Source organism: Pseudorca crassidens, chromosome 16, assembly GCF_039906515.1.
Source record: "Pseudorca crassidens isolate mPseCra1 chromosome 16, mPseCra1.hap1, whole genome shotgun sequence".
Lineage (NCBI taxonomy): Eukaryota > Metazoa > Chordata > Mammalia > Artiodactyla > Delphinidae > Pseudorca > Pseudorca crassidens.
The window spans coordinates 12027656-12049540 of record NC_090311.1 but is presented as its reverse complement, the minus strand read 5'-3'; the positions used below and the strand labels follow the sequence as shown (position 1 = coordinate 12049540).

Genomic DNA, 21885 nt, shown 5'->3' with positions numbered 1-21885 from the left:
TCCTTCACAGCTCTGGTCACATGGCCCTTCAATTCTTCACCCACCCCAAGTCCACCCTTGCCTCAGGTCCTTTGCACCTGCCATGCCCTTTGCCTAGAACCTTCTTATCCTCCTTACTCCCTCACCTACATGTTTTATCTCATTTGATCATCAAAACCCTAAGATAGGTACAATTACAGTCCTCATTTTACAGATGAGAAAACAGACCTGGAGAGACTGACTCCCTGAAACCCTTTTAGAACACACCTGCAACACTCTGCTCTAGTCCCTCGCTCCACTCTATTGTCCTTCCAAACATCCTATGTATTTTTTTTTGGCCATGCCACAAGACATGTGGGATGTTAGTTTCCCCCACCAGGGACTGAACCCGCGCCCTCTGCAGTGGAAGCGAGGAGTCTTAACCACTGGACCGCCAGGGAAGTCCCCCTATGTATTTTTATTATGTTTATTCCCTCTAGAATTTAAGTGCATAAAGGAAGGGGTGTGTCTTTTCTGTTCACTCTCTTGCCTCCAAAATAGTACACAGCATATGGTAGGAACTCCAGGATTTATTAAAATTAACAAATGCTTCCATGTTTCTTTCACCCCCTAAACTGAGTTCCTTGGATGTGGAGCCAGCATCTTATTCATCTTTGTAGCCACTGAGTTCAATGTTCAATAAATGTTTGTTGATATAATCAGAGAAGGAAAACTAGAGTCCCACAGCATAAGCTGAACCAATAAATTAATGGTGTTAAAAATGCAAGTATTAAAAAAAAAATGCAAGTATTTTAAAATGTTTATTTTTATATTTTTTTACATTGAACACTTCAGGAAATAAAATAATTACAATGATTCAAATGCATGAATGATTCAAATTCAAAATGCAATCCCTGGATTCAATAATTATCCTTTATAATTATGCCCAATAAATATTAGAAATGTATGTAGGCACTAAGTCAGCTAACAAAATAAGTAAAATAATTATATAAAGTATAAATCTCAGGACTGGGGAACATGCATGGTCAGTTAAGTCACTTGGCCACTGTAGGTGGTTTTTTAAAAAACATGATTCACATCTGCTTCAATCACATACACATTCATTGCAAGTGTTTTGTTTTGTTTTGTTTTCCTGGCCACACTGCATGGTATGTGGGCTCTTAGTTCCCTGACCAGGGATCGAACCCACGCCCCCTGCATTGCGAGCACAGAGTATTAACCACTGGACCACCAGGGAAGTCCTGCAAGTGTTAAATTAGACAATTGATGCTAACAACTTAAAACTATGATCTTAAAAGAAAATTCAGTTTAATATAAAGAAACTCAAGAAGAAAATTTCAGGACCCTTGATCAGAAGCTTTTGATGCCTGTCACACTACGCTAGTGTACACACAAAGGTTCAAGTAAGGCTGATAAAGAAAAGTTGTTTCCTTTTCCCTTTGAAGACATGATCCAAGAAATAGGGGAACTGCACATTCTATAGCAACTAGCCATCCATCCATACACTGCCAATAAAGGACTCCTTACATTAGTAACTAACCACATTTTAAAAGCCTTGGCCAATGTTACAAAAACAAAACATTTAGAGTAATATTTACGAATACAAGCATAATTGTTTTTTTGCCTTCTATAAATAATAATCTTTGAAATGCTAAAAGTAAGTTCCAGCTGTGGTTCTTTTCTGGTGTGGGAAGCTGCAGGTGCACGTGGGATGGTCTACTGATTTACCTTCTCAAAATATTCTTTGGAAGCAGTCGGATGGGGCTTGATCTGAAAATACAAAAACATTTCACTGGGTAAGTGACTTTATGATCTCAAAAGTGAGGTGAAAGCCATCAATTTTTAATCTAAAGTTCTTTAACTTTTTAAAGATTGGTCTGTTTCCTTTAAAATACCTGGATGAAACTTACATTAACAGCCTGCCTGGTGCCTGGTCCCACCCCCACCTGCACCAGCTTCACCCATTTGCACACCATCTACACCCTTGCTCCAAGGGTGGGCTTCTTTCATGGATATTCCAGGCCAGCAGCCCTTGAGGCAGTGAGGACCTGGGACCCTCTGCTGGGGTCCCATTGCTTTTGGAAAATAAACCTACTGTAGGAGAATCTGGTGTCCAGTTGGCTGGGCAGACTTCTCCATGGGTTTCTACAAACTGGAATGCCTTCACCAAGCGGAGGGTCTCTTCCACGCTTCGGCCCACTGGGAGATCATTGACGCTCAAATGCTTGATGACTCCGTTGGGGTCAATTATGAAGAGACCTCTGCATCAGAATTTATCATCATCAGTATTTCAACATTACCAGAGCTAGAAAGACTCTAACTTCTACCCCTTTTTGTCTTTAATTATCCTTGATAGAGCACTTATTAATAAACTCTATCATATGCTTAAAAATGGGGTTTTCCTTGCTATACAAACAGCTTATCATCTCTTATTGATGACGGATGCTTTAACAAAGACAGGACTGGACAAGGCCACCATGGAAAACAGGCAGTACGGTCACATTTACAAATGTGACCTATATGTCGCAGAATCTGTAAGTCACTGAACTACAGAGACTGAAGACTTCTTATTAGTGATGTAGTAAGCATTCTTCGGGCTGCTGCATCAAATCTTGGCAAGAAACCACAGGCAACTGGGAAGGGACAGAGATGTATTTTATCTGTATTCAGTAAGTACTTATGAAATGAGTGAATTCTTGCGTAGAGGGGGGAAAATCCCATGGGAAAATTTACTGGCCTTGAGGCTATGCAGAGCAGAAATCTAAAGGAAAAACCAAGCCCATCACTTTTATTTATTTTGGTTACCCTGAGGTACAGTTGGTACAGGAAAGAGAATGAGTGCTTAGTACTATTCCATTATTAATAGTTTTCAAAATAATGAATTGGTTCCCTGGAACTCTTCAAATCATCGATTTAAACATATTTGATGTGTTTCCATCACTTCTAGTTATTACTTTTATTGTCAGATTGTCCAAGCCCATCACTCTTTGTCACGTGGCAGCAATGTAATGAGGTGACCCACCCTGGGGTCTGTGCTCATCTTCCATATGAGTGCTGGTGTTACTATGACATATGCAGATGTCATAAAACTCCTAGGTTTTTAACAGTCCATCTTTAAAAGGGTGTGGCATTCCAAGTGTTAATCACTCAGGAAAAAGACAAGTTAGAGAAAACTCAGAAGATAAAAAGGTGGTTCCCCCTCCCTGGGCCTGGCCTTTGGGGGTCTAGGCTTTGAGGCTAAGGGGTCCTGGTGCATGCCCCTGCAGGGTGCAGGCAAGGTGGAGTCCACCGTTTAGATGCAGACACAGGGCTAGGATGGATCAGGGCCCACAGACTCCAGAAAGAAAGCCTTATCTTACAAGTCAGACTCGACTCCTCCCCCTTTGTCAATCCTGATAGTGAAACCAGTAGGGAGGTAACTGCAAAATTAGCACGACTCTACAGGGGAGGAGATCCTGGGAGGAAAATGCCAGCACTCTTCTCCTTCCCTTGCCACCTCTGTCAAAGCTAGGCTTTAGTTTATTAAAGGAAGACCGTAATCCCCTTGGAGTCAAAAAGGCCCAAGCTCCAAGGTGGCTCCTGGAGCTAAAATTTCAGGTGTGACCCAAGCAGGCCAGACGTCAGCTACAAGAGCAAGCAGGTGAGCGGGTTCAAGCCCACCCCCAGCAAAACCGGGAGGCGCATCCAAGAGGGGTTCTCGCTTCCTTCCTGGAGGTACGGTTTTGCCCAATCCCTCCTTCATTCAGCAGCCATCAGGACGCCAGTTCTAAGGCCTAAGTTCTCATCCCTCCCGGCAAGGCTGACAGGCTGGGACAGGCACTAGAGCCTGTGCCAAAAACTCTGTAGCTGCCTCACCTTATTTAATCCTCACAACCAACCTGGGAGGTACATTCTCATTTTAGTTACAGGAAAAATGGGACTCAAAGAGGTTAAATATCTTGCTCAAAGTCATACAGCTATTAAGTAGCTGAGTTTAAATAAATTCAAACTCCAGTCTGATTCCAGTGCTTGTACAAGATCCTAACCATTCCAGAAAACGGACTCCTACCCTTGCTGGCCACCTCCCCCCCCCCCCCGCCCCCGCTCATCTCCAAACAGTCTGATGGCTTCACCACCAGGAGTGGCTCCCAGACAGTCAGGGAGAGTGGAGCAGTGGGACCATCAAGACATGATATCCTTCTTCAGAAACAGGCCCAGGGTGACGCAGGGGGCACACATGTCTCAGCCATTTCTGAAAGACTGCCAACCCTTGCAGGAGGCATCCATCAGTGCTTATTAAAAGACAAATTAAGGATTTGGGGTTCTAAAAATTCCCTACCAAGGTGTCTATAAATCCCCTGTGAAGTAGGATGATGCTAAACATGAAAACCAATTTCCAGTTCATAAGAAACAGATCTTACCGTAGTGCAAGGCCGGAACCTTCTAACAGCACACCGTAGTCTCGGGAAATCTGTTTAGTCAAGTCTGACAAGAGTGCGATGTGCATGTGGCCCAAACCGCCATTCTAATAAAAATGCAAACAGGGCTGGTTGTTATACTGTGGCTCCCGCAGCAGCCTTGGCCACGCAACACGATGTCTGACTGACGGTGGCAACGGACAGCGGTGACCGAGCACCAACAATGGGCCGAGCGCTGCTCTAAGCTCTTTCTGTTGTCTCACTTCCTCCTCTAAGCATCCTGGAGTAGCTACTATCATCACCACCACTGTACAGATGAGGAAACTGAGACACACAAAGGTTAAGTAACTTGCTCCAGGTCACAGCTAGAAAGGGGCAGAGGCAGGATTTAAACCCAGCTGATACTACAGACCTTTCTTTTTCTAATTCTTACAGTATCCTTTTGGTTGAAGATTAATTTCTGAAGCATAAAAATGGAACAGTTTAAAAAAAAAAAAAGAATACTTTGAATAATTTGATTGATAGTCCGGCAGCATAGCTAGAAATTTTGATTCTCCCAAGCAAGTTTCTAGGCAAGAATACTGACCGTGGACAGCAGTGAAATCAGAAAACTTAATCACTGTCCCACATGGCTCACAGGGTCCCGGGGACCTACAGGGTACACGTGAGAGGGGAGGCAATGAACCCCAGCTGTTCTCCTGCCCTGCAGAGTCTGTTCTCTGTTACTGTTTGTACTCCGGAAAATACAAGTGTAGTGGGGAGTAAATACATGCAATGTTAAAGGAGATATGGGTGGGTAGAGTTTAACAGAATTTGCCAGTAGGTTAGGCCTGACTAATAGCCCATTTCAGACTAGTCGTGCTTTAACAACTTCTACGTTGGTCTTTAATGGGATCATTTGAGTTTTTAAGATCACAAGTGCAGACACAGCGTGAATGATGTTTATACCTTCCTTGGTGTGTTTATCCAGGCCAGGTGGGTGAAGTGGGAATCCACTGACACTGCAACGACTTCACAGTTCACATCGTGAAATTCATTGGCTTTGTCACTGAAAGCAATAATTTCTGTAGGACACACAAAGGTGCTAGGAAAAAAGGGTAGAAATTTTCATCAGAGAATTGAAAAACAAGGCTTTAAAATCTGAACAATAGGTGTCTAAAAACTAGTTCAGGGACTTCCCTGGTGGCACAGTGGTTAAGAATCCGCCTGCCAATACAGGGGACACGGGTTCGAGCCCTGGGCCAGGAAGATCCCACATGCCACAGAGCAACTAAGCCCATGTGCCACAACTACTGAGCCTGTGCTCTAGAGCCCATGAGCCACAACTACTGAGTCTGCGTGCTGCAACTACTGAAGCCCGCGAGCCTAAAGCCCGTGCTCCACAACAAGAGAAGCCACCGCAGTGAGAAGCCCACTCGCCGCAACCAGAGAAAGCCCGCGTGCAGCAATGAAGATCCAACGCAGCCAAAAATAAAATAAATAAATGATTAATTAAAAAAAAACTAGTTCAGTTTGCTTAAAGGTGAGAAAGGCAAAATGGTTAACCATCCTCACAGGACTCCTGGTCACAATGATACTCCAATTTTCAAAAAAAAGATTTATCACCTATTTAAGAATCATATTTAAAAAATGGGGGTAGGGGAGGCATATTCCAAGAAGACAAAATTTTATCTAAATAAGGTAGCTTCATGAGAAAATTCATTTTATCCTTACTTTTCTCATTTTCCCCCCGAACCAGTGAAAACTTCCTCACAGACTGGCTTACAGGAACCACTACTCCAGAGTCCGTACATTAAACCCCTGCCCCATTAAGAGGAATGCCACTTCACCCCCTATATTTATCACTTGTAAATTAGCTACAGAGGGAAACTGTATCAACAAGACCATCGGTGACAAAGGGTCAGCAGCAACCCTCGCCTTGACAAGAGTAACTAGAGACAGGCAATGTCAGCGGGGAGGCGGGGATCTCTGCTTGCTCTCAGGATGACATTAAAGCATCACAGAAAATACACTTACAAATCCAAAGGATAGAAGAAGAGCACTAAATATTTCCCCTTAAAGTCATCAAGGCTTATTTCTTTGAACTCTCCATTGACAACGGCTGTACCCTTAAAATCGGGCGCATGCTGGGTGACGGCAGGGGCATGGCATGAGGAACCTGAAAACAAAACATAGCACACACGTATATAGTTCATGGTTAAGCCAAGCACTTATTTGGTTTTATTTAATCCTCTCACAGTAATTAATTAATAGTGTAATTAAAAGTTCAGTTCAATTGTACATCTTAGGTAATTTTTTCTCTTTTCATAGTTCTAGACTGTACACAAATTCAAAGTGCTGTGGAAACTAAAAAGATAGGAGATAGTAGGGATGGAATGAACATAGAATTAAGGACAACATGACCCTCGAGGTGGATTCTAAGTATGGTTCGGATTTTGCCAAGACCAGGGCTAATGGCACAAAAGAACAGGGCAGGTGTGGGGAACAGCCCGTGGCAGAGCTTGATATAGAGAGCAGGTGTGCATGGAGGGAAGACGTGTGGGAAACAAAGCAAGGCTGGTGAAGGCCATGCTGCAAGGGCCCTTATATATCAGGCCGATGAATCTGTTCTTAAAAGAAGAGATACAGGAATCACTGGAGGCTTTCACGTAGGAGATGGATGATGCGTCGGCTGTTCTCAGGAAGATCAGTCTGCAGGGGACAGTAAGAGGAACAGGGAGGGGGGAGCCTGATGTTAGGAGGTGACTGCAGGCATCTAAGTGAGAGGTGTGGAGGGAAAGGGTACGGCAGAAGGAACAGAAAGAAAGGAAAGGATTTAAGAGCTGTGTCAGAATTGGAGAGGACATGCTTCTACCTGGGAAGGCGGGACAAAGGAGGCCAAGGGTCAAGATGCCTGCTTCAGAAACAGGAGGAGCTGTTGGGAGGGGGGTTTGGGACAGGTGACAGGAAAGGTTTAAACCTGTGGCATCAAATCGCTACCAGAAATTTCTTAAAGCTCTGGGGAAGTAAAATGGTAAAATTTTTCAGAACATTTCACCCACAGAGGGTTTGCTAAAGTATATCCCCCGAAACCATTACATGTTAAATACACTCTTTTTAAAAGGTGCGATAGATCTAAAGGAGGCATTTCCAGATATCTGAGGCTGTACTTAGCAAACCTCATATTCTAGATAATGGAGTGTAAATCTCAAGAAATAGCTGTGTGTCACTCAGATCACGGAGCAGTCCATTCGACTGGCCTAACATGGCCAAGTGGAGCCCGCCCACAAGTCTGAATCCAAATGCCTTTAGAGGAGCTGCACTGTCAGTCCCCAGTCAGCTCACACCCCTTCACACACAGCAGGCCCAGAGGCCTCTGAGTGTTCTCACCCCACTTCAAGTTCCCCAACACGGGATTAAAACCTCTGGAACCAACAAGGAAATGCGACACAAGGGCAGATTGCCTCAGTGATTCTCAGCCCTTGGCTGCACACCAGAATCACTTGGTGAGCTTTTGAAAAATACTGATGTTCTGGTCTCACCCCAGAGACTGACTCATTTTGTTTGGGGTGGGACTGGGGCAGTGGTATGTTTGCAAAAGCTCCCCAGGGGAGTCTAATACACTGCCAGGGTTCAGAGCCCCTGTACAGAGATGACACATGTTGCCATTTTCTGGTTCAAACCAAAGCATAACAACACTTACTGGTGCTAAAGGCGAATTTTGCTTGAGCAGAGCCAGACCACAGTGCATCTGTCAAGCACGTTCTTCGAGAAGCAGCAGGCCTAAGGGCTGCAGAGGCAGAAATGCCCCAAGGAATGGCACTCACTTGTCGGACAAGCTAAAAAGAGAAACACTTTAAATTAGGAAGTATTCCCAGAATGGTGGCTGAATCCCTGCTGAGAGGGCATCAGGCCAGTAGTGGCCTCGGCTGTCCTTATTCCCGTGAACAACAATACCAAACTCCAAACTCTAAGAGCATGGATTGAGTCTCCATGTTCTTAAAATTCCCTTCTGCTTCCTTATCCTTCAAGATTGTAAAGGGGGTTGGGGAGGAGGAAAGGGAGATGTTGGTCAAAGGGTACAAAGTTGCAGTTATGTAGGATAAGTCTTGAGATCTAAAGTACAAGCATATTGACTATACTTAATAATACTGTATTGAAGCTGGCAATATGTTAAGAGTAGATTTCAGGTGTACTCATTACACACAGAGAAGTAACTATGTGAAGGGATATGTCAACTGGTTTGACTGTAGTAATCATTTCATTACGTATATCAAATCATGATGCACACCTCAAGTATATAATTTTTATTTAAAAATATATATAAATTAATGAATGGAAAAAAAAAAAACTGCAAGGCAGAGAATTATAAGAACATAAATACTCCATGCTTTTAAGAGCAACCCAGAGGATTCAGAAACCGGGAAACTTGGCCAGGCCCTGTGTATTAAGCCCTTTACCAGCAGATCTGCTGAGCATGTTCTACTATGGTCAAGGTTTTCCCTAGAAAAGACAAGGGCCTTCCAGCTCCACAGAGAAGCAAACAAACAGAGCAAAGTTCAGCCTCCGGGAAAGTTTGGACAGGGCTCAAGGGAAACGTTTGCTCAATTTCAGGGTCCAGCATGACTCAGGAAGAAGAAAGAGGCTGCGCTGAACCCCACCACGAGAAAGGGAGGGCGGGTAGCAAGAGGGTACTAGGCTTTGCCTGGAGGAAACGGCCCTGGGACCGCCCTGGGTGGGGAGGAGAAAAGCGCCTTTTGCACGTAAGCATTTTGGTTACTTTGGCATTTTGGTTTTCATCCAGCATTTAAGTGGCTGCTCACGGAAACATCATTCTTTCTTTGTTAAGCTGAGGAAAGTTAACTGAGGTTCGGAAAGGAGAAGTCACTTGTCCAAGGTCACAGAGTCGGTTACAGAACCGGGACCAGGGGCCAGGTCGCCTGCATCGAGAGCCAGATGCTTAGGTGGAGAGGGGACCGGGGACCCACGACCTGGAGCGAAAGGGATTTGGGCAGGGGACCACAAGAAGGGTGGGTGGGGGAAGGGCGGCTCTGCGCAGGCGCAGTGAGCCTTCCGTAGAGGAGGAGGCCTCTGGTCCGTTACCCTCCGATATACTCCAAGAAGGGTGAAAGACCCCAAGGCCGCAGGGGAGCGGGATCCCATCTGGGAAGCACGTTCTCGGAGCCACCACAGTGTCTCCGCGCCTGTGCCCCGCCGCCAGCCACTCACCGAAGTCCGGAGCAACCTTCCCGCCACGGCCGCCATCTTCAGGGTGCACGGCACCCACGGGGCAGACGGAGAAGCAGGGGAGGCGGGGTCTACAGGGAGGGCGGGGACAGGGGCGGGGTCTAGGTAGGCGGGGGCGGGGCCCGGCCGGAGACGCGGCGGGGAAGAGCTGCATCCTCCTCGCCTTCTGGGGATCCTCCGCGTGTAAACGTCCCTGTGGTCGGGTCCCTTGACCCAATTCATACGGGGCTAATTCCTGTTAAAGCTTCTAAGTAGCTGCATGCTTGGGAAAGCGACACTTTATTTCTATTTGTCGCCCCAACCTAAAAAGGTCTAATCCAGGTGGGAAGATAGATATTTCCATATTTGCTACTTTTTGTGAACCTGTGGATTACTGTTTCTGTAAAAGAATCCCTTTCCTATTTCAGCCAGAGGTGTAGCCTTGTGGCTTCTGGATGAAATGAAATTAAATATTAATGCAGGGACTTCCCTGGCGGTCCAGTGGTTAAGACTCTGAGCTCCCAATGCAAGGGGCGCAGGTTGTGATCCCTGGTCGGAGAACTAACATCTAGCATGCTGCATGGCGTGGCCAAAAAAAAAAAAAAAATTATTAATGCAATTTTAGTCCGTTAATAAGATGAGTGGGTCAGGCACATCAAGGTTTGTGTTGTCCTCAAAACCTTTAGGATGATGCATGGGCTTCCGTTTTGTCTTCTTTTGCCAAAATTGGGAGAATTAGGACATATCTAAAATTTGTTTTCTGTTGATTAGTAAAGCCAAGTTCTCAGTGGTGAGCAGGGTACTTTGAAGCAAATTCATCAAACATGATAAAAATCATACAGTGGCCCTACAGTAAGTGTGACAAAATGTAGATTATAAGTGAGTATTCTTCAAACACCAGGCCTGTTACCTGAAAAACCAGGTTCGCCTCTTGTTGGGTGTGGAGCCAAAAGACACAACCCAGGCAAAATCCGGAGGAGGAAGGATTTATTACTTGCAGCAAGTAAGGAGAACACCAGGGATCTTTCCCAAAGCATTATCTCCTCAAACAGGAAAACTGGGGAAGTTTTCAGCTAAGGGTACATGCATATTCATGAAGGGGCTTGGGTGGTAGAAAGAGTCCAAGTTTTTTTTTTAATTTATTTATTTTTTATATTTATTTTTGGCTGTGTTGGGTCTTCGTTGCTGCATGCGGGCTTTTCTTTAGTTGAGGCAAGCAGGGGCTACTCTTCATCGCGGTGCACAGGCTTCTCATTGCAGTGGCTTCTCTTATTGCGGAGCGTGGGCTCTAAGCATGTGGGCTTCAGTAGTTGTGGCACACGGGCTCAGTAGTTGTGGCTCGTGGGCTCTAGAGTGCAGGCTCAGTAGTTGAGGCACATGGGCTTAGTTGCTCCACGGCATGTGGGATCTTCCCAGACCAAGGATCAAACCTGTGTCTCCTGCATTGGCAGGTGGATTCTTAACCACTGTGCCACCAGGGAAGTCCCCAAGTCCAAGCTTTAAGTTCCAGTCGATCTGGTGGTTGAACGCTTCAGGCCAATCTTAAACATTGAAACAGACCTGGAAGTCTTTACAACTGATGTATTATCTTTGCTATAGTTTCTTCTCTTGCCTGATAAAGTAATTTGTTTCTGCATTCTTCTGTTCCCTTTAGATCATTAATTACTGAGACCTGTTCAAGGGCAAGTTCTGTGGCCAGGCTTAGATCACAAAATAGCTTAGGCCAAAAATGGCTTCTGTTAGGTCAAGAAAGCCATGCCTGGTTCTCTTTCTCCAAGGACCCCCCACCTTATCTACTTACAGGCCCAAGACAGCAGCCCAATTCCCAGATCTTTTGGCCACTGGAGAGGACGTTTCACTGCTTATCGCTTCTTTTCTAAACAGAAAGCTGAAGCAATTGCATGTGGTTCAACAGCTTGCCTCAAGTCACACAGGGATCCATTGGCAAGGGGACAATTAGAACTGAGAACTCTTCATTGGACACGTTGGTCTGCTGATATCTGTCTAAAGCTTATCTCCCTTGTCCTAAAAGGAATGAAATAACCTAGAATCTCAGGCCCAGAGGCCCAGAAGGAATTTCATACCAGAGCCTTTCAAGCCTGTTCAGAATTGCAAAGTGAGTGGCCTTCAGCTAAATCTCAGGCTACAGCCAAGGACTTCCCCTGGGAGGATAAGCAGAGTCCTCCACTTGTTCATTCCAAGAACAGATCATCTTAATTAGTATTGGTATTTGAGCACTGTTCTGCTAAGCCTTCCCGGACTACCTCCCCCATGGGTCTGGGTTAGAGAAACCTTGCAGGTACCTAGAAAGCTTTTCTCATTCTCATTTCTCACGTTTTTCTCATTCTCATTGCTCTTGCCACATCACATTGGAATTTTCTATAGTCTTCTCTAGATCTTAACCATACTGTGAACTTCATGAGGGTAGAGCTCATGTCTTGCTCAGCTCTGTGGTCCCCATGGCTAGGCTAGTGCCTGGCTCATAGCAACTGCTCAGAAAAATTTGTCAAATGAATGAATAAGCAGTGGCTGACATGGTGGCCAAAACGTTCTTTCCACATTCATTCTGGAAAAGACATCTCTTTATTCAGTTTTCTCTAGCTGTCACAACAAGGACACAGATTGTTCCCCTGAAGAAAAAAGACAAACTGAACTTGTCCTCATTACCAAAAGGGTAGAAAATAACTGAAATTCTTGCTTTTGAGTTTGGGAGAAGAATTTTTGGACCTAGTCGAGGGAAAGGCAAATGAAAAGATATATGCTACTTTTTATGATGATTAGGAAAATACCTCCCTGGAACCACAAGTTAATATTCTGGTAAGTAGGGCTACAATTAGAGATGACAAACATTACTCTGGGTTTTGCTGAGTTCTTCCTCTTTCCACGGCAAAAAGCATTCATTTTTTTCCTCTTCTTTTCCCATTGACGAGGGCCCCTGGGTTCAGGGAAGATGCAGTCTCAACACTGAGCCATGTCTGCTAGCAAAGGCCTCTCCTGAGAACATTATCCCCCGGATTCCCACTGCATGGCCTCGTGCTGCTCCACGGTGAGCTCCTCAAGGGCAGGCAGCGGAGTAGCGGGTGGAGTCGACTTGTCCTCAGTTCAAAACCCCATGGGGAGGGCTTCCCTGGTGGCGCAGTTGTTGAGAGTCCGCCTGCCGATGCAGGGGACATGGGTTCGTGCCCCGGTCTGGGAAGATCCCACATGCCGCGGAGCGGCTGGGCCCGTGAGCCATGGCCGCTGAGCCTGTGCGTCCGGAGCCTGTGCTCCACAACGGGAGAGGCCACAACAGTGAGAGGCCCGTGTACTAAAAAAGAAAAAAACCCCATGGGGAAATTCCCTGGCGATCCAGTGGTTAGGACTCTGTGGGTTCGATCCCTGGTCGGGGAACTAAGATCCTGCAAGCCACATGATGTAGCCAAAAAAAAAAAAAAAAAAAACCCCACGGACCCACAGATTGTTTCACCTTCCCAAGTCTGAGAGTCTCCATGCAGGAACACTCACCTCACAGGCTTCTTGTGAAGCTTCTTGTGAGGCTGGGTTGGGAGGTCCTGCCCACTGTAGGCCCCTGGTCACCTCATGTTCACTCACAGGGCAGCTCCCTTCCTGCCACCCCGACACACCTCGGCTTCCTTCTGAGCCTTTCCCCTCCTGTCTTTATTGCCTATTCCCTCTCCCCCGGCTCTTTATTCAGTAGATCATATTTTTTAGAGCAGTTGCAGGTTCACAGCAAAATTTAGTGAAAGTACAGGAGACTTCCCGTTTCCTCCCTGTCCCCGCTCCTGCACGGCCTCTCCCATATCTACATCCCACACCACGGTGATGCATTTGTTATAGTCCATGAACCTACACTGATAATGTCATTGTCACCCTTAGTTTACATTAGGGTTCACTCTGGTGTTGTACATCCTACAAGTCTGGACAAATATGGTGACGTGTATCCACTACTATAGCATCATACAGAATAGTTCACTGCCCTAAAAATCCTCTGTGCCCCCCAGTCATCCCTCCCTCCCCATACCCTCAGCTACCTATCCCCTTCTTAGAGCTGTGTCTCCCATCCAGGCTGCCAACATCCCCACTCAGATAGCTCTTACTCAGCCCAGACTTACCAAACACAAGACCAAACTCTTGCTTTCTCTCCTCAAACCTATGCCTCACGGCGCCCTCCCCACCATCCCAGCCAACCAGCACCCAAAGGATACACGGTCTTCTCTCCACCTCCACTGCCACCACCTCAGCCCAGGCCACCGTCATTTCTCCCCTGGAATTTTCACAGCTTCTTAGGGCCTCTTGGTGATCAAAAAGGCTTAGGTCACTTCCATGATGTGAGGTCTATTTTAAAAGGGAAAGAAAACCCAACACAAAGTCCACACAATTCCGTCCCGTGTCTCTGTGTCCCTCAGGCCCTGCTACTTCTTTGGATTCCGGAGATTCCCAACTGCCCTTACCTGCATCTCTGTGTTGAGGCCTTTCAGAACTGGGGAAGGCCGGACCACCCATCCCTATGGAAAGACAGAAATTTAGGAGAATTAACCCCTGCCCAGCAGCCCTCACAGTGGCCAGGGGGAGAGAGTTGGTGTAAAAATAGCCCAGCTCCCCTGCTCCTGGGTAGACAAGCTGAGGTGCGTTCCCAGAGTTTCCACAGGGATTAAGCTGGTCACCCATGGAGGTTCCTTAACACACCTTTACTGGCTGCTTTCCTGTGTGACTTCCCCCACCTCTCCTGCACTTCCGGCACCTCCCAGACAAGCTCCTTGCATTGAATCCTAGTCTCAAGGTCTAGGAGAACCCAAACTCAGACACAGCGCTACAAAAACTGTAATACAGAATGCTATCCACAGGCTGATTACAGGATTTAGGTAGAAATATTTATTCGTAATTCACTCCACGCGTGGCCCGTAGAACTCTATTTGAAGACGTTGCAAAAGTACAGGCTCGAGGCCTACCCCTTTACGCCTGGTCTGCCTGCTTCCCCTCCCCCTCCCGTGATGGGCCCTGCAGCTTCCTACCTAGTCTCTCTGCTTTCACCGCCTCCTTCCAATTCATCCTCAGCAGCAGCCGTGGTTCTTCTTCAAACACCAACCAGGTCATTTCATCTCCTACATAAAACTCTTCAGTAGCTTCCCGTTTCATTAGAGTAAAACCCCAATTCATAGAGGGCCCTAGACAGTCTGTGCCCCTGCCTCCTCCCAGACCACTCATCTGGGGCCCATCCCACCCCATTCCTGCTCCAGCCACGCTGGTTTACTGCTCCTTCCCCAACACCCAGTGCGCACCTTGGCACCTGCCGTGCTCTTTGACTGGACTGCTCTCTGCTCAGGTCTGGCTACCTCCTCCTCCCTACTTAGGTCATGGCTTAGCTGTGGTCCTCACCAAGAGGACTCCCCTAATGACCTTGTTTCTTATTACCGGCTTGGCCCTTGTCTGTTTCCTTTGATTGGAAATTACAATTACTTTGTCTGTTTACTGGGTATTTTTTGGGTTCCCTCCCAAGATAAAAGCCCCAATAGGGCAAGGACCATGCCCATCTTGCTCACTGTTACATGCCCAGACCCCAGCACCGTGCCTGGCACATGACAGGCTCCTGGCCAATTTAGATGAATCTGGTTGAAGATCTAGCTAAAAACTCACCATATGCAGCCACTTCTGATTACACATCCTCCCATCCCAGCTGACATCTCCTTTCCCTGAATGCCTTTGACAGTTATCATCAACATAATTCTCTTGGCAATCAATCCTCTGTGTTTTATCACAAGCCTTCTACTGTTACCTTGAACTGTTACTTGACTAATGTTTCCTTTCTTAATCATTTCTGGTGGCTCTCCTGGTTTGCAGCTTGAATAACTGGCTAATTCACTTTTTAAAAGCCCCTCAAGGGCTTCCCTGGTGGCGCAGTGGTTAAGAATCCTCCTGCCAATGCAGGGGACAGGGGTTCGAGCACTGGTCTGGGAAGATCTCACATGCCGCAGAGCAACTCAGCCCATGTGCCACAACTACTGAGCCCGCGTGCTGCGACTATTGAAGCTCGTGCTCCTAGAGCCCATGCTCCACAACAAAAGAAGCCACCGCAATCAGAAGCCTACGCACCACAACAAAGAGTAGCCCCTGCTCGTCGCAACTAGAGAAAGCCCGCACGCAGCAACGAAGACCCAACACGACCAAAATAAATAAATAAATAAAATTAATAAAGAGAAAAAATTTTTGAAAAAATAAGATAAATGAATAAATAAAAGCCCCTCAATACTTGAGGGTATATTTTCTAATAATAAGGACATTCTCTTATACAATAACCATATTACAACGATCAAAATCAGGGGTGTTGGGCTTCCCTGGTGGAGCAGTGGTTGAGAATCTGCCTGCCGGTATGGGGGACACGGGCTCGAGCCCTGGTCCAGGGAGATCCCGCATGCTGCAGAGCATCTAGGCCCATGCGTGACGACTACTGAGCCTGCGCTCTAGAGCCCGCGAGCCACAACTACTGGGCCCACATGCCACAACTACTGAAGCCCACGTGCCTAGAGCCGGTGCTCTGCAATGGAAGAGGCCACTGCAATGAGAAGCCCGCGCACTGCAATGAGGAGTAACCCCACTCGCTGCAACTAGAGAAGGCCAGCAACGAAGAACCAGAGCAGCCAAAAGTAAAAACAAAAGAAAAAAAAGAAAAAATCATCACATCACATTTAGTTGTCTTGTTTTTTTAGCCTCCTTTAGGCTGGAATAGTTCCTCAGTCTTTCTTGATCTTCCTTGACCTTCACCGTTTTAAGAGACACTGGCTAGCTCTTTTGTAGAATGTCCCTCAGTTCACTTGTTTGATATTTCCTCATCATTCAAGTCAGGTTAAACATTTTTGACAGGAAGACCACTGAAGTGTTGATCCATAATTTACTTAACCAAACTGATATTGTTGGAGATTTGTGTTGCTTCAAAATTTTCTTCATATTATAACTAATATTATGATCTTTATATGCCATCGTAGCCAAACCTTTGCGCACGTTCTTACTGATTTCTTTAGGGTATATTTAGGGTATATTTCTGGAAGTGGAAATGCTTGAAGGGTCGTGTGTGTGTTTATAATTTTTGTTACGTGTTGCCGAATTGCCTTCTAGATGGACTGTGCCAGTTTACACTCCCTCCACCATGAGTGAAAGCGGCAGTTTCTAGGACGTTTTGCCAACACTGAATCCAAACAGTGTAAAGCATCCTTCCTGCAGCAGTCTGTACTTCTCACGTTGATCTATCTTCTACTCCAGTTTCTTGCATACGACTGGTTGGTGCAAAGCACCTAGAAGCTGTTTAAAGGTAGGGCTTGTGTGCCTTACTCATCTTTGTGGTCCTGTTCATCCCATGGTGCCTAACTATGCTTCCTACTTAACAGTGGATCAATAAATGTCAAAGGAAGGAAGTAACAAATGATAATTTTGACACCTTATATGATGGTTAGATTCTGTTCTGACATGTTGGGTTACTAAAAATGTCATTAACATTAGCATCTCAGAGTCCAACAACCAGAGTCCCTACTAGCCTAGATTAGAAAGCAGTCCAGCTTTTTACCAGTCCCTATTCCCAGGACCTCTTGGGAGTCCCAAAGAATCTTTACATCTTGTCCATTTTGACCCCAGGTGTGCTCTTCACCTCATGTACCAGCACCGCAACAACTGCTCTGGGTTTCTCAGCTCCCCTCTTGCCCTTGCTCCAGAAGCTTCTCTGGGCTGCTGCCGGTCTTCCTGTACATACTTCTGGGTCCCAGGGTGGTCACATGCCTTTTTCTCAATTCCTGGATGCCAGCAGAGATGAGCGATCATTTTAAATTGAAGGCTTGGGGATAACAGAGGGGAATTACAATGCAGACAAGGCAAACATAAAGCAGGGTGTGAGGTATCCTGTTCATACACTCTGTCACCTTCCCAGCTCCTTAGGCACCCCTGAGGGACGATTTTCTCCTTTGCAATACCCCTTCTTCCCCCATGTTTCAGGGATCTGCTCACTTGGGAGAGTATCATAGGGAGCACCCTTGATCTTGCCTCTTTTTTCCATGCCTGCCCTCCCCCACCCTCACCTTGGCTTCTCCCAGAAAGAATCCCCAGTGATCAGCCTCCCCTGGTGAAGACATCTTTTTAGAATATGCAGCACAGTTCAACTCCTCTGTATTCCCATTCCAGAGTGGGAAGTGGCTTGATTTTCAAAATAACTAAAAGCCGCTGAAAGTGTTTTCCCAAAATAAAAGAGTCTTCTTCCCTTTCAGATGAATTTTCCCTCCACCTCTACCACAACCACAACAAAACACTGTTCGCCTAAATAGTCTGTGACTGCCTTTAGTCATCATCATTTCAGAAATACCGGTGCCACGTCACGAAGCATGGAACATTTACACACAACCTCACCGGTTTCAAAGCATTATTATGGGCTCCAATTCCCTGCTCTGTTAAGGCACCTTAGGGGAGGGGCTCCAAGTCTTGTGCAAGGAGAAGCCGCTTTTAATTTCCCCAAGGGTTTGGAATGCTGGGGGCCAGAGAGGGAGAGGTTGAGTAGAGGTGGGACAAGAGGTTGTGCTGAAAATAAAGATGCTTTTGTTTTTGTCTCCTCTCTGGTCTTCCCGCAATGGGAAACTGACGTCTCAGAGAGGAGGGAGGATGAGAGGGGTAGTGGAGGAGAGCAGCGGAGCAGCCGCTCCAGGCCAGCAGGTAGTGAGGTTCCTAATCTGCAATTTCCTAACCAGGAGTGCTTATCACGGCTCAAAGCCTCTTTCCTTCAGAGGAGTCACACTCCACCCCGACATGAGACAGCCTGCCTGTTGCCCACCACCCCTTGTAATTTTGTTCAGCACGCCAAGGTTCTGGTCCTCTCTTTGTTAATTTCTTCCTCCTCTCCTCTGCTGCTCCCTCTGTCCATTTAACTATTCTCTGGACTCTTGGTCTCCTGCCAATATCCTCTCTTTCCTGCAAGATCAGTGCACATGGTTAAAATGCTGCAACTTTCCTATCATTCTAGAAGATCATGCAGTAGAATGGAAACAACGCTGCACGTAGAACCAGGGACTGGGCTTGGAGTCCCAATCCTACAACTTTCTGGTTATGCATCCTCTATTTCAACAGCCTTTTATATCTCTTTAATTTCCTTGTTTATAAAGTTGGAATTATAATATCTACCTACTCGTTAGGTAGGTGAAAGCACTTGGTAAACTGTAATTTGTTGTTTAGCATATTAATATTATTAATCACTAGGTCTAATCCAAGTATTCCTCAACTATTACTTGAATTTAAAAATTATATTTTTATTGAGACAAAATTAACACAACATAAAATTAACCATTTTAAAGGGAATGGGTCAGTGACATTCAGGACATTCACAATGTTGGGGAACTACCGCCTTTAGTTCCAAAACATTTTCATCACCCCAAAATAAACCCCCAGACCCATTAAGCAGTTCCTCCCCCATTCACCCTATCCCAGCCCTTGATAACCAGTCTATGTTCCTGTGTCTATGAATTATGGATATTTCATATAAATGGAATCACAAAACATTTGTCCTTTTATGTCTGGCTCCTTTCACTTAGCAAAATGTTTTCAAGGTTCATCTACTTTGTAACATGTATCATTATTTCATTCCTTTTTGTGGCTGAATAATATTCCATTGTATGGATACACCGCAATTTGCTTATCCATTAATCTGTTAATGGACATCTGAATTGTTTCCACCTTTTTTTTTGACCTTGAGGCATGCGAGATCTTAGTTCCCCGACAGGGGTCGAACCCGTGCCCTCTGCAGTGGAAGCACAGAGTCTTAACCACTGGACTGCCAGGGAAGTCCCCTGTTTCCACCTTTTGACTGTTGTGATAGTGCTGTTACGAACGTTTGTGTACAAGTTTTCAGTTCTTGGGGTATATACCTATGAGTGGAATTGCTGGATCATGTGTTACTTCTGTTTAACTTTTTCAGGAACTCAGGTTTTTTTTTCTTTTTTTAGGAAAGAAAAAAAGAACATTAAAAAAATCAGGAGTGGGGCTTCCCTGGTGGTGCAGTGGTTGAGAATCCACCTGCCAATGCAGGGGTCACGGGTTTGATCCCTGGTCCGGGAAGATCCCACATGCCGTGGAGCAACTGAGCCCATGCGCCACAACTGCTGAGCCTCTGCTCTAGAGTCCGTGAGCTGCAACTACTGAGCCCGCGTGCTGCAACTACTGAAGCCTGCGCGCCTAGAGCCCGTGCTCCACAACAAGAGAAGCCACCGCAATGAGAGGCCTGCACACTGCAATGAAGAGTAGCCTCCGCTCGCCACAACTAGAGAAAGCCCGCAGGCAGCAACGAAGACCCAACACAGCCAAAAATAAATAAATAAAATAAATAATAAAAAAATAAAGTTAATCTATGTAATTATGTATGTACCAGTACTTTACTCCTTTAAAAAAAAATCAGGAGTGATGGAACTGTTCTATATTTTGGCTGTGTTGATGTTACACAAGTATATGCATTTGTCTAAATTCATAGAACTAAACACCAAAAAGAGTGAATTTTATTACTGTATGTAAATTTAAAAGGTAGATGACAAAAGGAAAAAAGATACTCATCAACTTAAAAAAAATCATCTCCTTGTTATAGCAAAAGATTGGTAATAATAAAAAATGTTCATCAGTGAACTAGTTAAAGGAGTTACAGTCCAGCCATTTAATGGAATGAATATCCAGTGTCCTTAATAAAAACAAGCGAACGGGCTTCCCTGGTGGCGCAGTGGTTGAGTCCGCCTGCCGATGCAGCGGACACGGGTTCGTGCCCCGGTCCGGGAAGATCCCACATGCCGCGGAGCGGCTGGGCCTGTGAGTCATGGCCGCTGAGCCTGCGTGTCCGGAGCCTGTGCTCCGCAACGGAAGAGGCCTCAATGGTGAGAGGCCCGCGTACCGCAAAGAAAAAACAAAAAAACAAAAAAAACAAGTGAACCGTCCCCCCTGCCCCGCCCCCCCAAAACACAGAGAGGCCAGATTCAGCCTGGGCAGGAGGGAATTCTTTGGAATCCCAGTTGGATCCTGGAGCACATGAGGGTTGTGGAGCTTGAGATACAAGTAATAGAAACGTTCTATGACCCAGTAACCACTTCATGAGCAGAATTCCCTTTGCAGCACGTGGGGACTGTTTGCGTTGCATTGAGTGACCTAGCACACTCATGGCCTCATTTTAGCCCATAAATGTGGAACCTGAGGCTTACTTTTTCCGTGTGGGGGCTGGCTGCAGCTCTCCAGAGTTCATGCTAGATGGCATCCTCTCTCTATGGAGGAGACAATGACAGCTAAGCGGAATGAGTGCTCCAACCTGTCAGGTTCCCGCACAAACTCATTTCTATGGCAGGGAACACACGCCTTTGCTCCTACAGGAGGGGATTAAGCTGCTCCAAATTAGACACTATATTCTATTTTATGTAATTGTCAAAAAAGTGATCTGGGGACCTCCCTGGTAGTCCAGTGGTTAAGACTCCATGCTGCCAATGCAGGGGGCCTGGGTTCGATCCCTAGTTAGGGAACTAAGATCCCACCTACCGCAACTAAGCCCTCGCACTGCAACTAGAGAAGCCCACCTGCTGCAATAAAGAGCCCGCCACGAAGACTCAATGCAGCCAAAATAAATTTTTTAAAAAAGTATATATTAAAAAAAAGATCTGTGCAAAGCATTACATTTTTTAAACTCCGAGTGTTTGTTAGATTCCATTTATCATACAACTGACTAGCTAAGACTTCAAGGAAGGAGCAAGTATGCCCTCCTTTTATTGGGTCAATTAAATATTCACCTGCCCACAGTGGCCTATCTTAGGACAGTAAAAGCTTCATATTAAGGTCTCAAAGCTAATTAGGCTCAGGGTCTCTGGAGCAAGAGAAAGTTTGTTATTGCAGCATTAATGTCGAAATTGCTGGAGCCCTCTCACCTGCAAGTCATCTGCTTTTAAAGGCTCCTCACATTGCATTTAACTCAGCTCACCTCCTTTTTCTCTTAAGAAGCAATTCTACCTTTGTTGTCAAGATTTTATCCACATTTTCACTGTAGGCTACCACGCTCAAACAAATGAACCTGGCTTCGGTCATGTCATTGCCTGACAGATGCTCGTCATATAAAGACCATCAGTGATGGCTTGGATTCTTTCCTTATCCATATTAACAGAAAATCATTGGCTTTTAAGTAGATTACTAGAAAAGAGTCTGTTTTTCCTCCTCCCACTCTGAATTAATTTTTATGCTTTTGTTGTGTAATTTCCTTACCAATTTGAACATTTTTCTGCCATCTAAATCTATCTGATTGCTCGGCACTGAACCAAACAAA

The 21885-nt window shown here is 45.7% G+C and overlaps 1 protein-coding gene and 1 long non-coding RNA gene across 2 annotated transcripts; one reads left to right on the top strand and one right to left on the bottom strand.

Moving 5' to 3' along the window:
- Positions 1–760: 760 nt before the first annotated feature.
- PRDX3 (peroxiredoxin 3) lies at positions 761–9691 on the bottom strand. Its single transcript, XM_067709249.1, has 7 exons — positions 9585–9691; positions 8059–8194; positions 6393–6534; positions 5325–5460; positions 4380–4483; positions 2075–2240; positions 761–1749 (listed from the first exon to the last, which is right to left on the bottom strand). The coding sequence occupies exons 1-7, from the start codon at positions 9618–9620 to the stop codon at positions 1696–1698; spliced, it is 774 nt and encodes a 257-aa protein (XP_067565350.1). The 5' UTR covers positions 9621–9691; the 3' UTR covers positions 761–1695.
- On the top strand, positions 8890–20228 carry LOC137208711 (uncharacterized). Its single transcript, XR_010935731.1, has 3 exons — positions 8890–9118; positions 16692–16884; positions 19550–20228. It is a non-coding gene; the product is annotated as an uncharacterized lncRNA (long non-coding RNA).
- Positions 20229–21885: the final 1657 nt, after the last annotated feature.

What these genes read in the sequence shown, in the direction of transcription:
- PRDX3 (XM_067709249.1), bottom strand. Translation starts at nt 9,620, where the DNA reads ATGGCGGCCGTGGCGGGAAGGTTGCTCCGGACTTCG. An exon ending in TTCTTCTATCCTTTGGATTT is followed by an intron (nt 5,461 to 6,392) that starts GTAAGTGTATTT and finishes CTTTTTTCCTAG; the next exon opens with CACCTTTGTGTGTCCTACAG. An exon ending in GGATAAACACACCAAGGAAG is followed by an intron (nt 4,484 to 5,324) that starts GTATAAACATCA and finishes CATTTTTATTAG; the next exon opens with AATGGCGGTTTGGGCCACAT.